The following is a 16,061-nucleotide window of genomic DNA, read 5'->3' as shown; positions in this document are numbered from 1 at the left end:
TGTTTAAGGTTCATTGAACAAGCATGGGAAACAGTGTTTAAACCCTTTACAATTAAGATCTGTGAAGTTATTTGAATTTGTACGAATTATCTTTGAAAGGCAGGGTCCTGAAAAAGGGAGTTTATATAGTGGATACACTTTATATAGAGTGGTGGATAGTGGATACATTTTATAAAAAGTGGATACATTTTATGTAGAGTGGTTGATAGTGGATACATATTATATATAGTGGATACATTTTATATATAGTGGATACATTTTATATATAGTGGATACATTTTATATAGAGTGGTGGATAGTGGATACATTTTATATATAGTGGATACATTTTATATATAGTGGATACATTTTATATACAGTGGTGGATAGTGGATACATTTTATATAGAGTGGTGGATAGTGGATACATTTTATATATAGTGGATACATTTTATATAGAGTGGTGGATAGTGGATACATTTGATATATAGTGGATACATTTTATATATAGTGGATACATTTTATATATAGTGGTGGATAGTGGATACATTTTATATAGAGTGGTGGATAGTGGATACATTTTATATATAGTGGAGGATAGTGGATACATTTTATATAGAGTGGTGGATAGTGGATACATTTTATATATAGTGGATACATTTTATATAGAGTGGTGGATAGTGGATACATTTTATATATAGTGGTGGATAGTGGATACATTTTATATAGAGTGGTGGATAGTGGATACATTTTATATATAGTGGATACATTTTATATAGAGTGGTGGATAGTGGATACATTTTATATATAGTGGATACATTTTATATATAGTGGTGGATAGTGGATACATTTTATATATAGTGGAGGATAGTGGATACATTTTATATAGAGTGATGGATAGCGGATACATTTTATATAGAGTGATGGATAGCGGATACATATTGTACCCCTACCACATACTGACTAAAACCAAGCCTTTAAATCGATGCTGAAAATATATTATTCTGAGAAAATCTCTGTTCTCATAATTATGGATCTGTATAAACAAGCAATAAAATATTTCCTATAAATAATGGTGAATATGTGCATATCAGTCTGTGTGTGTCAGCACTGGTATGGTCATTTGTGTGCGAGGTTGTCAGTTGATAGGAGGTGTCAATACCCTAGCTCAACACTTCTCTATGGATCAGACACACTGCAATGTTCCCACACCAACTCAGCTAACACTCTCCCACTGAACAAACTAACCACACAAACACACGCCTTCTCTGACTGCATGTGTTTATGTGCTTAATGCAAGAAAGTATCTTATAAGTGTGTGAGCCTTTGTTATGTTATCGATGCGTCACACTAACGTTGGAGAAATGTTGACTAGGGTTCAGCTCAGAGTGCTAAACTGCCCGGTAACACCAAACGAGTGAGCGGTCTAGCTCCAAGCGGCTGCTCCTCTCCCCCCTGTGTCCATCTGTCCGTCCGTCCGTCCGTCCGTCCGTCCGTCCGTCTGTCTATGTGTATAACGTGGTGGTGCGTATCCGTTTGCAAATGAGGGTTTCATCAAAGACTTAATACGTGTTTGCTGTTAGGCCTCATTTTCCTAAATCAGCTCAAACCGATACAGCACTGACAGTAAGGAATCTCTGTGTGTGTGTGTGTGTGTTGGCAGGGCTACAGTAAATGCAAGACTGCAGCATGCTGCATTCTAAGACTTGATTTGCTAATGAGAAGTGACCTGGTTTTTCAGATGCCTAACAGCTAGAGGAAGCATAGACTATGCATCCCAAATGGAAACCTATTCCCTATGTAGTGCACTACTTTTGACCAGGGCCCATAGGCGTTTGGTCTAAAGTAGTGCACTATATAACAGTAGGGAATAGGGTACTATTTTGGATGCACACCTTGCATCGATACAGTTAGTTAGTGTGTACACTAGACATCTCTTATCCAACCAAGCATTTTCCTCTGCTCTATTTAACAAGCCACTTCAATAAAGGCATATTATGAAGAATTGTCTTGGTCCTGCTGTTTTTTTGTAAGATCCATTTCCTTCTCAGTACCAAAGGCCTCCTCCTAATTCACTGCAACCATGATTGACCACTTTACAAAGGGGGAAAATAATTATACAAAAAGAATGCTGGCAGATGTTTTTATGGCAACGCTCAACTTTAAATATCTATGAGCAGAGAGAGCAACACGAGATTCACAGGCAGGCACACTGCTGCATTATTCATGAGTTTAGCAGACACCCTTAACGACAGATAATTACCGCTACTCACAGCTTACACATTAGCCATGTATGCAGCTGGCTATTTACTGAAGACGTGTCCTTTTTAACGTTGGCATTCTCGAGGATAGAAAAAGCACCTTCCCACTGGAAATGCTGTGTGTGTGCGTGATTTGTATGTAGTGTGTGTTTCTATGAATGTATTTGCACCACTATACCAGTGTGTGTGTCCTCCGGTGTGTTATTAGTGAGAGAGAGAGAGACGTGTGGAGTTAGGGAGGAGTGCAGGTTGACATGAAAGAGACACTGTGTTGCATCATCTATGAACTATTATCTTCAGCAGCAGCAGTAGTGGCAGCCTCCTCTCTTTATCTCTTCTCCTCTCTGGTTTTTAAGTGGTTTCCTCCATTTTCCATGTAAAAAATGCACCTTGCCCTATACAGTGGGTATGTCCCTATTCCATATCGTGCACTACTTTAGACCAGAGCCCTATGGGAATAGGTTGCCATTTGTGACACAACCAGTGCTTCCCAGGCAGACTGTGGTATGGATGGTTCCCCCCAGGAGAACCAGACAGCACAAAAGGGGTGCTTGAGGAGGATTTATTTGATCAAGACACCATAAATTCAGTATAACTTCCATAAGAGATGAAGAATGCATTTATGGGCATTGGGCAAAAGCAAAAGGAGCGTTGAGAGTTGTTTTTTGAAGCGTGTCACATAGATGTGAACGTTAGAGAAGCCATGTGGCTGCTACAGCTGTGTCTGTTAACGTTCCTGTGAGCCCTAATCCTGTCAGTGGTGTGCATCCCAAATGGTGTGGTTGTGAGATGAGCTCTAAGCATGCTGGGATAGTCATCATGTCAGTATGGGGGCGGGGCTAAGAGAGATAGGAGGCTATCATCCATCTTCAGGTCTGACTGAAACACAGCCAGCACACACACTGGCACACACATGCACACAAAATCACATGCACACTCCGACAGAGCTTTACCACCACACCCCTACCAGGAGCTTAGGGAGCATTACCTCCATATCAACACCCATAACTAGCTACTCACACACACTACTGCTCTAACCTACAGGGGAGCTAGCCGGCAGGTTCCAAACTATGTCTAACTAGATCAAAGCACAGCAGCTATGGACATAGGAATCCATCCCACACCGTCACCAATTTTGTGCTGTCTGGCTGAGCCCAATCACTTTTCCACTGGCAGGCTTGAGGCTTGCAGACCTGCCAACCTTGAAGTAGAGTACCACTGAAGGCACACTTGCGACATCCATACTGCTCAAATCATAGTAAAATTTACTTTTTTTGCCTAATAATGATTTTGGCAGAAGACTGTAGGAATGGTAAGAATGGTAACTATTGACTATTAATAATATCGGTCCTTGGCTGTTCTTCAGTAGCTAACTAGAATGTTTTGTTGTTGTAATGTTTATCGCCTTTTTCTTGTCTCTTTGTTGCAACTCCCCAACGGGCTCGGGAGGTGAAGGTCGAGTCATGCATCCTTCCGAAACATGACCTGCCAAACCGCACTTCTTAACACCCGCTCGCTTTACTCAGAAACCAGCTGCACCAATGTGTCGGAGAAAAAACCATTCAACTGACGACCGGAGTCAGCCTGCAGGCGCCCGGCCCGCGATGAGCCAAGTTAAGCCCCCCCGGCCAAACCCTCCCCTAACTCGGACGACACTGGGCCAATTGTGCACCGCCCTATGGGACTCCCGGTCACGACCGATAGTGACACAGCCTGGGATCAAACCCCAGGCTCTAGTGACGCCGCAACAATGCGATGCTGTGCCTTAGATCGCTGTGCCACTCGGGAGGCCCTAGAAATAAATGTAACTGTAGAACTGACTATTATCACATCATTAGTAGCCTACTGTTGACATACAGCTAAAGTCAGAAGTTTACATACACTTAGGTTGGAGTCAATAAAATTCGTTTTTCAACCACTCCAAAAATTTATTGTTAACAAACTATAGTTTTGGCAAGTCGGTTAGGACATCTACTTTGTGCATGACAAGTAATTTTTCCAACAATTGTTTACATACAGATTATTTCACTTATAATTCACTGTATCACAATTCCAGTGGGTCAGAAGTTTACATACACTAAGTTGACTGTGCCTTTAAACAGCTTGGAGAATTCTAGAAAATTATGTCATGGCTTTAGAAGCTTCCGATAGGCTAATTGACATCATTTGAGTTAATTGGAGGTATACCTGTGGATGTATTTCAAGGCCTAACTTCAAGCTCAGTGCCTCTTTGCTTGACATCATGGGATAATCAAAATAAATCAGCCAAGACCTCAGAAAAAAACATTGTAGACCTCCACAAGTCTGGTTCATCCTTGGGAGCAATTTAAAAACGCCTGAAGGTACCATGTTCATCTGTACAAACAATAGTACGCAAGTATAAACACCATGGGACCACGCAGCTGTCATACCACTCAGGAATGAGACGCGTTCTGTCTCCTAGAGATGAACTAGGTGCGAAAAGTGCAAATCAATCCCAGAACAAAAGCAAAGGACCTTGTGAAGATGTTGAAGGAAACAGGTACAAAAGTATCTATATCCACAGTAAAACGAGTCCTATATCAACATAACCTGAAAGGCCGCTCAGCAAGGAAGAAGCCACTGCTCCAAAACCGCCATAAAAAAGCCAGATTACGGTTTGCAACTGCACATGGAGAAATGTCCTCTGGTCTAATTAAACAAAAATAGAACTGTTTGGCCATAATGACAATTGTTATGTTTGGAGGAAAAAGGGGGAGGCTTGCAAGCCGAAGAACACCATCCCAACCGCGAAGCACGGGGGTGGCAGCATCATGTTGTGGGGGTGCTTTGCTGCAGAAGGGACTGGTGCACTTAAACAAAATAGATGGCATCATGAGGGAGAAAAATTATGTGGATATATAGAAGCAACATCTCAAGACATCAGTCAGGAAGTTAAAGCTTAGTAGGGTCTTCCAAATGGACAATGACCCCAAGCATACTTCCAAAGTTGTGGCAAAATGGCTTAAGGACAACAAAGTCAAGGTATTGGAGTGGCCATCACAAAGCCCTGACCTCAATCCTATAGAAAATTTGTGGGCAGAACTAAAAAAGCGTGTGCGAGCAAGGAGGCCTACAAACGTGACTCAGTTACACCAGCTCTGTCAGGAGGAATGGGCCAAAAGCCTGTGGAAATTAATTGAGTGTATGTAAACTTCTGACCCACTGGGAATGTGATAAAATAAATAAAAGCTGAAATAAATCATTCTCTCTACTATTATTCTGACATTTCACATTCTTAAAATAAAGTGGTGATCCTAACTGACCTAAGATAGGGAATTTTTACAATAATTAAATGTCAGGAGTTTTGAAAAACTGAGTTTAAATGTATTTGGCTAAGGTAAACGTCCGACTTCAACTGTATATAAAGAGGACAGATTAAGAACTGATTAATTAAAATAGGCCTACTAATCTTTAAAAGCCTAGCATAACTTTCTGTGAAGGACGGTATAAGGAGAACAGATCTCTCTGCCATGTTTGTTTCCATCCACTCAGCGACGCACACTGAAGAACTACCGCAACACTGCACACTGTTTCCTTCATCATCAACGCGCTCACACCTACTACCTTTGAGGAGATCAAAGCAGGTGCGAGCAATAAAGTGTTCTCGCTTAGTTGACTAAACGCTGTAACTAACTACCTTTTTCGTAATCTTGCCTTAGCTAAGGAGCTAACTACGAAATTATAGTGGTTATGAGCTTTACTAACACATACAATTATGGAAAATGTATTTGACAAACAGTTCGTTCTCCATTTTCCCTTTTTCATCACACATCAGTGGTATCAATGGACAAAGTAGGGAGCTGCCATCCAGCTGGAGGGCGAAGAGATATTTCCTCCTTGCCCTAGTACTCTGATTGCCTCAGTTTCAACTCCAGACGGATGAGTCAAAAACCACAAAGCGCCAACTACAAGCCTATTTTTGTGTATTTTATGGTCGTTTTTCATACCGCATACTTTCACCTCAAATTGTGTGCATGGTACGCAAAATGCATGCAGGTTGGCAGGTCTGGGTTTGGCATCTTGGCTTTGAGTTGCAAGTCAACCTGAGTCTCTATGGTAATACAAGAGCATTGTTCTCTCTGGGGGGGATTGTAAGTCAAACACAGTGCTATTCTAGGGCAGAGAGGAGTGGAGGAATACCTACTATGCGTCCTGAGACAAACGGACCCTTGGATTGGAAGAAAGAGTGACAGTGGAGAGAGGGAAGAGTGACAGTGGAGAGAGGGAAGAGTGACAGTGGAGAGAAGGAAGAGTGACAGGAAGCAGCAACACACACAGTAGGTTAGGGATGAATGTCAGTGTAGGATTATTCCACACACACGCTCTAACTTTCTTACCCATTTTTGAAGTGGATGACATGTGCCCTCTGAAGTCCCGTCTCCAGGAAGTATCCCAGCTCCTGCTCCTGGGCCACTGGACCTGGCTTTGGACTGCGGTTCTGCCACCCCGCACTGAGGGCCTGAAACACATCAAATTGACCAGATAACAGAGTCTGGAGCCACCTCCTGCACCACAATGCAATGCTTGAAGATGCAGAGAACAAAGTCAGCTTACTATTCACATTCTGCATCAACAATAGACTGTTACACTGTATAGGCCTACACATATGCAAATCAGCCAAACGCTTTAATTCAGAAACCACAATATTGTACTTCCAAAACTAGATTGGTAATCAGAGAGATAAGAAAACACAACCAAGATAACATCAGATAATAGTAGACCTAAAAGGAAAGAAACAGATAAGAGGAGAGAGGACAGGGAGAAGATTGAAGAACCATGGCTGCTACTCTCTTCTCCTCATCCCCCTCTCCTCTCCTTCCCCTCCTCCTCTCCTCCCCCTCCTAACCCTCTCCTCTCCCTATTTCCTCTGCATCCGTCCAACCCAAAGGTCCCCATTGTGTTCCCACTCTCCTCTCTCTGTCTGTCAAAAATATGAAATGATTTCATTCAGCAGCAGGTAGCTTGTGTCCTTACACCTTGTGCTGCCTGCCTGGCACATGATACACAGAGAGAGAGAGATAGATACCTGGCTGTAGTGCTGTTGCCCCATTCATCTCCTGGGTATTGTATCAGTGTCTCTCTGTATGCTGTATGGAATCGGCTGTCGGTTCAATTACAGGGGGGCAGCTCTCTCAGACCTGGTGTTCTGGATGTGTGGGTAGGCTGGGAATGTAGGTTGGGAAGGGAAAGGCGTGTGCTGGAGGTGGGGAGGGAGCTATTTGGGGAAGTGCCGCTCCAATGTGAATCAGTTGCACTAAATTAGAATTTCAATATTGAATTCTAACAGCCGATACAGAAGAAAGAAAATGCAGGGGTAAAGCCTGTGGCTTTTTGGAGGAGTGAATCGATGCCACTAGATTAGTTTAAATATTGAATTCAAATAGCACATACAGTTATGACATTTTGGAGCAACAACACAGCTCTATCCTGAGGCTTGGTAACTAAAATGACACCATGAGCCCAAAAAATGGGCCAAATGAGTATTTGCATCATTGCTCTTCAACTAAGGACACTTAAGGACACTTGCACAAAATAGAAGGTCTGAACACCATTCACTATCTCTACACTGTGAACACCATAACTCAACAGAGTAGTCACACCAAAGGCCTCAGGGCCAGAATAGCATCAGACAGGCTAGCACTGGGGATGGGAGAATGTTATTGAGTGAGTTCCCACATGCTAGCATATATATGCACTCAGACTGACTAGATAGCAGGACTGCTGAAATGAAAAATATATAAAAAGGTTGCTACACTGTTCTGCAACCCCTCAGAGGCCAGGAGAGCCTCAGGGATGGAGAGAGCAGAAAAAGAGAGAGGGAGAGGAAGAGAGAGAGCAGAGAGACAAATACAGATAGAGAGAAAGAAAGAAAAATAGAGAGCGAGAGAGAGCAGAGACAGAGAGATAGAAAGAAAGAAATAGATGGAAAAAGCAAAGAGAGAGAAACAGAGAGAGAGAGAAAAACAGAGAGGGAGAAACAGAGAGCAGACAGAAAGAGAGAGAAAATAAAATGCGAGGGAAAACCCTGTTGGCAGAACAAATCAGAGTGGAGAAAAAAAGTTGCTGGTTGAAACAGCAGCCAAGGTCAGAAATAGGAACATCAAACCCTGAGCCAGTCTGTCAATGCTGCATGGATCTGCTGATGGACCTGGCCCCCTTCGACCACTATGGTACTAATAGTACAGACACCAGCACTTCTGATGGGGTATAGGCCTACTGCACTGTCTAATACACTAGCACACAGGCAGGTCCAACTCCCAAACATTAGCTGATGTGTGGTGAGCGTTCTGGCACAAAATGGTTGCCGCTTTGAGCACTGGAAAAGCCCTATACAAATCCAATCAATTAATGAATTAGTTAATTACAGGCAAGTCCAATCCACTTATTGGGGAAACCAAGGAAGGATAGTGATTCATTAAAGGGCAGGTTGCATGATATATTTCCACAAATCTAACAATGTAGATTGATGATATTCCATCTGAACGGTCTTTATGCAAAAGTTTCTATAAAATGTTGGTAACACTTCATTTTAAGGGGTCCTTATTACAGTGCATTTATGCAATTACACTGTAACAAGAATTGTAATTAATTGTAATAATGCATAGTTACAGTAATAACGACGTGTAACTGGTGGTAATTGCAGTCTGTAATTTGTATTTATTATGGATCCCCATTAGCTGCTGCCAAGGCAGCACCTCCTCTTCCTGGGGTCCAGCAGAATTAAGGCAGTTATACAATTTTAAATACATTACAATACATTCATTACAGAATTCACAACACACTAAGTGTGTGCCCTCAGACCCATACTCCACTACCACATATCTACAACACAAAATCCATGTGTACATCTGTGTATGTCATCATGTGTGTGTATGCATGTGTCTGTGCCTATGTTTGTGTTACTTCAGAGTCCCTGCTGTTCCATAAGGTGTATATTTACCTGCTTTTTAAATCTGACTCTACTGCTTGCATCAGTTATCTGATGTGGGATAGAGTTCAATGTAGTCATGGCTCTATGTAGTACTGTGAGCCTCCCATAGTCTGTTCTGGACTTGGGGACTGTGAAGAGACCTCTGGTGGCAGGACTTGTGGGGTATGCATGGGTGTCAGAGCTGTGTGCTAGTATTTTAAAACAGACAGCTCGGTACCTTCAGCTTGTCAGCACCTCTTACGAAAACAAGTAATGATGATATCAATCTATCTTCCACTTTGAGCCATGAGAGATTGACATGCATGTCATTAATGTTAGCTCTCCGTGTACTTTTAAGGGCCAGTCGTGCTGCCCTGTTCAGAGCCAACTGCAATTTTCCCAAGTCCCTCTTTGTGGCACCTGACCACACTACTGAACAGTAGTCTAGGTGTGACAAAACCAGGGCCTGTAGGACCTGCCTTGTTGATAGTGTTGTTAAGAATGCAGAGCAGTGCTTTATTATGGACAGACTTCTCCCCATCTTAGCTACTGTTGTATCAATATGTTTTGACCATGACAGTTTACAATCCAGGGTTACTCCAAGCAGTTTAGTCACCTCAACTTGCTTAATTTCCACATTATTCATTACGAGATGTAGTTGAGGTTTAGTGAATGATTTGTCCCAAATACAATGCTTTAAGTTTTGGAAATATTTATGACTAACTTATTAATTACAGGGGTGTAACAACAGATGTTTGATAGCATGCTTGTTACAAATGTTGAAGCTTCCGATAGCATCCCAACGCACAATATTTCAGCCTTTACAAACCATGTGATAAGCCAATTGAAAACCGACCACATCATTGACAACTCTGCAATACAGATGTGGAGTCTGATGCCCAGGCTCAATGGCAAAAACGGGTTCACAAACAGTTCACATCAAAAAAAAATTTTTTTAATCATTTAACGGTGCTTTTGACAATAGGTAAATTACTTTAACATAACTGTAAACCTATTAAGCCTGGTTGAATAATGGTTTATACACTGAACAAAAATATAAATGCAGCACGTGAAGTGTTGGTTCCATGTTTCATGAGCTGAAATAAAAGATCCCAGGAATTTTACATACGTACAAAAATACTGTTTCTCTCAAATTTTGTGTACAATTTCTTCACATACTAGTTAGCATTTCTCCTTTGCCAAGTTAATCTATCCACCTGACAGGTGTGGCATATCAAGAAGCTGATTAAACAGCATGATCATTACACATTGTGCTCCTTGTGCAGGGGACAATAAAAGGCCAATCTAAAGAGTGCAGTTTTGTCACACAACAAATACAGTACCAGTCAAAAGTTTGGACACACCTACTCATTCAAGGGTTTTCTTTATTTTGACTATTTTCTACAATGCAGAATAATAGTGAAGACATCACAACTATGAAATAACACTTGGAATCATGTAGTAACCAAAAAAGTGTTAAACAAATGAAAATATATTTTATATTTGAGATTCTCCAAAGTTGCCACCCTTTGCTTTGATGACAGTATTTTACAGTATTGGCATTCTCTCAACCAGCTTCACCTGGACTGCTTTTCCAAGGAGTTGCCTCATAAACTGGACTGCTCTTCCCGGAGTTGCCTCATAAACTGTTGACGTTGAGACTGGTGTTTTGCGGGTACTATTTAATGAAGTTGCCAGTTGAGGACTTGTGAGGCGTCTGTTTCTCAAACTAGACACTCTAATGTACTTGTCCTCTTGCTCAGTTGTGCACCGGGGCCTCCCACAGTTTGCGCTGTTCTGTGAAGGGAGTAGTACACAGCGTTGTACGAGATCTTCAGTTTCTTGGCAATTTCTCACATGGAATAGCCTTCATTTCTCAAAACAAGAATAGACTGACGAGTTTCAGAAGAAAGTTCTTTGTTTCTGGCCATTTGAAGCCTGTAATTGAACCCACAAATGCTGACGCTCCAGATACTCAAGTAGTCTAAAGAAGGCCAGTTTTATTGCTTCTTTAATCAGAACAACAGTTTTCAGCTGTGCTAACATAATGGCAAAAGGGTTTTCTAATGATCAATTAGCCTTTTAAAATTATAAACTTGGATTAGCTAACACAACGTGAAATTGGAACACAGGAGTGATGGTTGCTGATTATGGGCCTCTGTACGCCTATGTAGATATTCCAGCTACAATCGTCATTTACAACATTAACAATGTCTACACTGTATTTCATGTTATTTTAATTGACAAAAATGTGCTTTTATGTCAAAAACATTTCTAAGCGACCGCAAACTTTTGAACGGTTGTTTTTTTTCACCCCTTTTTCTCCCCAATTTCGTGGTATCCAATTGGTAGTTAGTCTTGTCTCAACGCTGCAACTCCCGTATGGATTTGGGAGAGGCGAAGGTCGAGAGCCGTGCATCCTCTGAAACACTACCCAACCAAGCCGCATTGCTTCTTGACACAATGCCCACTTAACCCAGAAGCCAGCCGCACCAATGTGTCGGAGGAAACACCGTACACCTGGCGATCGTGTCAGCGGGCACTGTGCCCGGCCCGCCACAGGAGTCGCTAGTGCGCGATGGGACAAGGACATCCCTGCAGGCCAAACCCCCCCTAACCTGGACAACGCTGGGCCAATTGTGCGCCGCCCCATGGGTCTCACGGTCGCGGCCGGCTGCGACAGAGCCTGGACTCGAACCCAGAATCTCTGGTGGAACAGCTTAGACCACTGCGCCACTCAGGAGGTCACCCAAATCTGAATGTTTAACAGCAACCTCATTCTGCAAACTTCCCTTTAAAATGTCAAACAGCAACTATCCAAGAACAAAAGTTAAGTTACTGGTGACTGGCCCTTAGTCTTGACTATTTGTAATTGTAACTTAAAAATCGACTCAGCAAAATGACGTAGATGCACAAAGTAAACAGCAGTAAACAACTAAGAGTGTTGAAGCTCGAGACTAAACTTCTCCGCTGTTTTGGTCCCGTTGCTATCACGTTGCAGTCTTGCATCCCGCTCATCTTAATATCTGCAGTTCCGCTCATGGCAACGTCATCTAGCCGAGTCTACCTTAAACTGTCATTTTAAAAGAGGGTTAATTACTTTGTTAGTATTAGCCTAGATCACCTGAAAATGATTTGGTTTTGTCACAGTGATTAAAGCATCCCCATCTTCTCCCTCCCATCAACACATCCACTTGTAAAGCCAATGTTAGCTGGTTGCTAGGTTACCTTCTCTACTTCCTGTAGGTAGAGCAGGGCAATGTCTCCTGACTTCTCATAGCAGGTAATCACTTCCTGGTCTTTGTCCACGTTATAATTGGAAAGGGACGGAGATGCAGCCAGGACTTTCTCTAGACACAGACCTGGAGAGAAGAAATAAAGAAAGGAACTTTTAAAAGCGGCTGTATACTCTACACTACACGTACAGTACTGTGGCCTTGCCTCTGGTCGGGATAAGACTACACAATGCAGCCCACCAGGGGTTAAAGTTCATGCTCAAGCTTTAGTGTCTGTGTTTCTGTACGTGCGTGGATGCGCGTGCATAGTGTACATTCATCGGAGTCAAGGACAGCCACCAGCCTCACCTCATGTCAGCCAAGGACTGAAGAAGATATCTTATTTTACAGCCTTCCTTTCTTCTATAGAGGAGAGTAGGACAACAATCATCTTCTACTTCTGGGTCTCACTCATCTACAAATGAAGGCCCTCACTCTTTTCCCTCATGTAGGGCCCTGAGTTTTCCTGATCTTGTGACCTTGCAAGGAAAAACTCTGGGCCTTTGGTGTAGTCTGCGCCCCTTGTTATAGGCAGAGTTTTTCCATGTAAACTCACGTGGGAAGGAATAACTCGGGGCCCTAAAATGATACTATGAGAAAAGTAGCCCTGTCTGACCTTTGGGTAAACTGTATCTTGTTTTGTGTGGGCCGGTTCTGTCAATCACCATACCATTGTGTTTGTAACAAGACAATATGTAGAAAAGCACAACACTTCCATCGTGGCTACACAAACCTCGTTGTTATGAAACCGAATCTGCAGTTCCCCAAAGCACCCTTTTCAAACAACGCATTAATAATAGATAATAGCCTTAATAACTCATTCATTATAAATAGCTCTAGCCTCTGGAATTACGCAAGACTACTCCAACTGTGTGACGCTCAAATGGAGCCATTCACTAAAAGGGTCCAAACAATACAAGCCAAATGGTTCATCCATCAACCCCACATGACTCATTTACACACCCTGAAACCTCCAGTACCATAGAGGTGCAGATGTCTTCTCTTTATAGGACATGACAGGAACATGAATACTGATGCAAGAGAGAAAGACAGAGAGGGATTGAAGTAGAGAGGGGAGGAGAGAGAGAGCTATACATAGATAAAGAAACAGAAAGACAGAGAGGTAGAGTGAGAGGGTAGAGAGAAAGTTATAGATAAGCAAAGAAACAGAAAGACAGAGAAGGAGGCAGAGACAAACAGATGGGGAGATTAACATGCTCTGTCACAGATGGACGGACCCCCACCATGGATGGATGGATGGATGGATGGAAAGATGGAGAGAGCGAGAGAGATAGAGATCTGCAAAGATGGATGTATGCAGCCATGCTTGTCTTTGCCTTATAAAGATTTCCTGTGGTGGAGATGCGGGTATGTTAATGACTGAAGCCGGGGGATTCTGTTGTCATTGTATGGCTCTGCTCTCTCTGCTGCCTTGCCACATAACTTATTCATACCACTGTGGCACTTTCACGGCCTAATGGGCTCCTGTGTTACTCTAAACAGGCCGGCCTGACCTCCTCCTCCCCTCCACTCCTCTCGATTAGGACGATCATTAAAATGAAAAACAGCAGTAATGTCTTCCCATTCCCGCCATCGGACAAACAAGATGGCTGGTCCAGACAAAGTCACAGAAAATAACTAATGAACTCAGGTTATCTATCAACATGGCCTTACACAGCCAACAAATGACTATATAAGAAATGATGCTGTTTAACATAAAAGAGAGCTTCATCTGAAGAGACTTACTTCCATTATAGATGTTTCCGGCTATAAAGTCAGCTTGCCTACATTCAGGTCAAGCCCTAATGTTTCAATGCTTCACTCCATATACACAGTATGATTGCAGGCAATACGGCCCGGAGAGAAGACGTGTGTGTGCCTATGTGGGGGTGGGGTTGCCTACGCAATGCAGTCGCTCCACAGTGATGTATGCTGTATGGGCAACTGCTTGGCTTGCATCATCGGTCGGTCTGTGTAAATCCTGGGATAGGCTGCTGTATGTATAGAGGGGGACAGATTTGTGTGTGCGCCCTGTGTGTATACTAGGCTGCTGTATTGAGGGGCTCCACACTACGGTAGAGCTTCTTCTTCTTCTTCAGATAGATAGATAGATAGATAGATAGATAGATAGATAGATAGATAGATAGATAGAGAGAGAGAGAGAGAGAGAGAGAGAGAGAGAGAGAGAGAGAGAGAGAGAGAGAGAGAGAGAGAGAGAGAGAGAGAGAGAGAGAGAGAGAGATAGAGAGATAGATAGATAGATAGATAGATAGATAGATAGATAGATAGATAGATAGATAGATAGATAGATAGATAGATAGATAGTGTGTGTGTGTGGACTCCTCTCTGCATGATCAAACGTAAGCATAGTGAACAGTGAACCTCTACTGCCACCATAGGGCCCAACAACACATTGCAGGGGATACTAGCTCAAACAGAGGACTGGTGCTGCTGTGTCAATTTCCTCTTTTCAGAGACAACGTATTTTTCCTCCGTGTCATGTCCATTTTAATATACACACTAGATTTAGATACAGCAACTGACTCTATTATAGGACATTTAAAACGCCACTACTTATGCATCAAAACCCATCTCCATTTTACAGCAGGTCAATTGAACATCCCCCTGTATTAGTGCAGAATTCTGAGGGGAAAGCCTGAGCAAGCCTCCACAGACAGGAACTGCATAATGAGGTAGGTCACATTGTGTTCTCATCAGCTAAGCTAACCGTCCTCCTGGCAAGCATACAGTGACAGAGTTCAGGGGTGCAACGGCAGGGCGGGCACCAGGTTAAGACTCGGACTGACCAGACCAGCAGAGTTAGGTAATACATTCACCCCAGCCTCAACCTCAGCACTTTCTCAATACATGACTGAGGCAGTGGAAGAACAGAGGGCTTCAGCACCACAGATTAGGCTCAATGTCCTTTAGAATAGACAAATTCACCAAATTACTAGAATGGAATGTGTCGAGTACTGAAGCAGAGTTGAGATTGAAGCTGAACTTTGGTAGTAGAATAGACGGTAGGGTTATGCAGTGTTTCCCCTACCATAGATCTGTTCCCCTGGACAATTTTGTTGCATAGATTTCGAATTGGGAAATACTGGCAGGGTTTTCCAGCACAGGACCTTTTTTGGCAGGCCACCCAAAGTTTTTTTTTGTAGCCACTGCCACCACCTAAGCCTCTTTTTGAGCTAGGAAAAACCCTGACTGGTGTAATGTGAGGGCATTAAGGTACCCAAAGCTCTTACCTTTGGTAGCGTATGCTTCGGTAATCATGGTAGACGGGGGCTTCCACCAGTGCCAGCTCGTCCAGGGTCACTTTGCCATACTGGTTGAACGTCTCACTATAGTCTCCCTCCACATAGGACATCTTGGCCATCAACATACTAGCCTCTTGCATGTAGTCCGGCTAGGCACAAAAGGAAAGAGAAGAGACAGTTATTGTGTAGCCATATGTTTTCTCCTGAACACAAAAATATATGTTCATATTTCAGAGAAAAAGGGTTCATACAAGCAGCACTAGGGAGTGAGGCAGTAATATGAGGTTATGCAATTCAAAGGGGATTCTCTCAGTTTGGGAAAGCAGTGAGTGTACAGCCAGATCCTGATTAAA

At 42.7% G+C, this 16,061-nt stretch overlaps 1 protein-coding gene across 2 annotated transcripts in view; it reads right to left on the bottom strand.

The window, feature by feature from the left end:
* Positions 1–15,853, bottom strand: part of LOC115162132 (tetratricopeptide repeat protein 7B) — a 70,488-nt gene extending 54,635 nt beyond the window's left edge. For both annotated transcript variants that reach the window (XM_029713145.1, XM_029713146.1), the window contains exons 1-3: positions 15,697–15,853; positions 12,399–12,532; positions 6,598–6,719 (exon numbers count right to left, since the gene is read on the bottom strand). In XM_029713145.1, the coding sequence (XP_029569005.1) occupies positions 6,598–6,719; positions 12,399–12,532; positions 15,697–15,724 (284 nt within the window). In that variant the 5' untranslated portion in view covers positions 15,725–15,853. The remainder of the gene's footprint in view (positions 1–6,597; positions 6,720–12,398; positions 12,533–15,696) is intronic.
* Between the last annotated feature and the right edge of the window lie 208 nt (positions 15,854–16,061).

This window comes from Salmo trutta, chromosome 25, assembly GCF_901001165.1.
Source record: "Salmo trutta chromosome 25, fSalTru1.1, whole genome shotgun sequence".
In the NCBI taxonomy this organism is placed as follows: Eukaryota; Metazoa; Chordata; class Actinopteri; order Salmoniformes; family Salmonidae; genus Salmo; species Salmo trutta.
The sequence above is the reverse complement of the archived record's forward strand: the minus strand, read 5'-3'. Positions and strand labels throughout refer to the sequence as shown.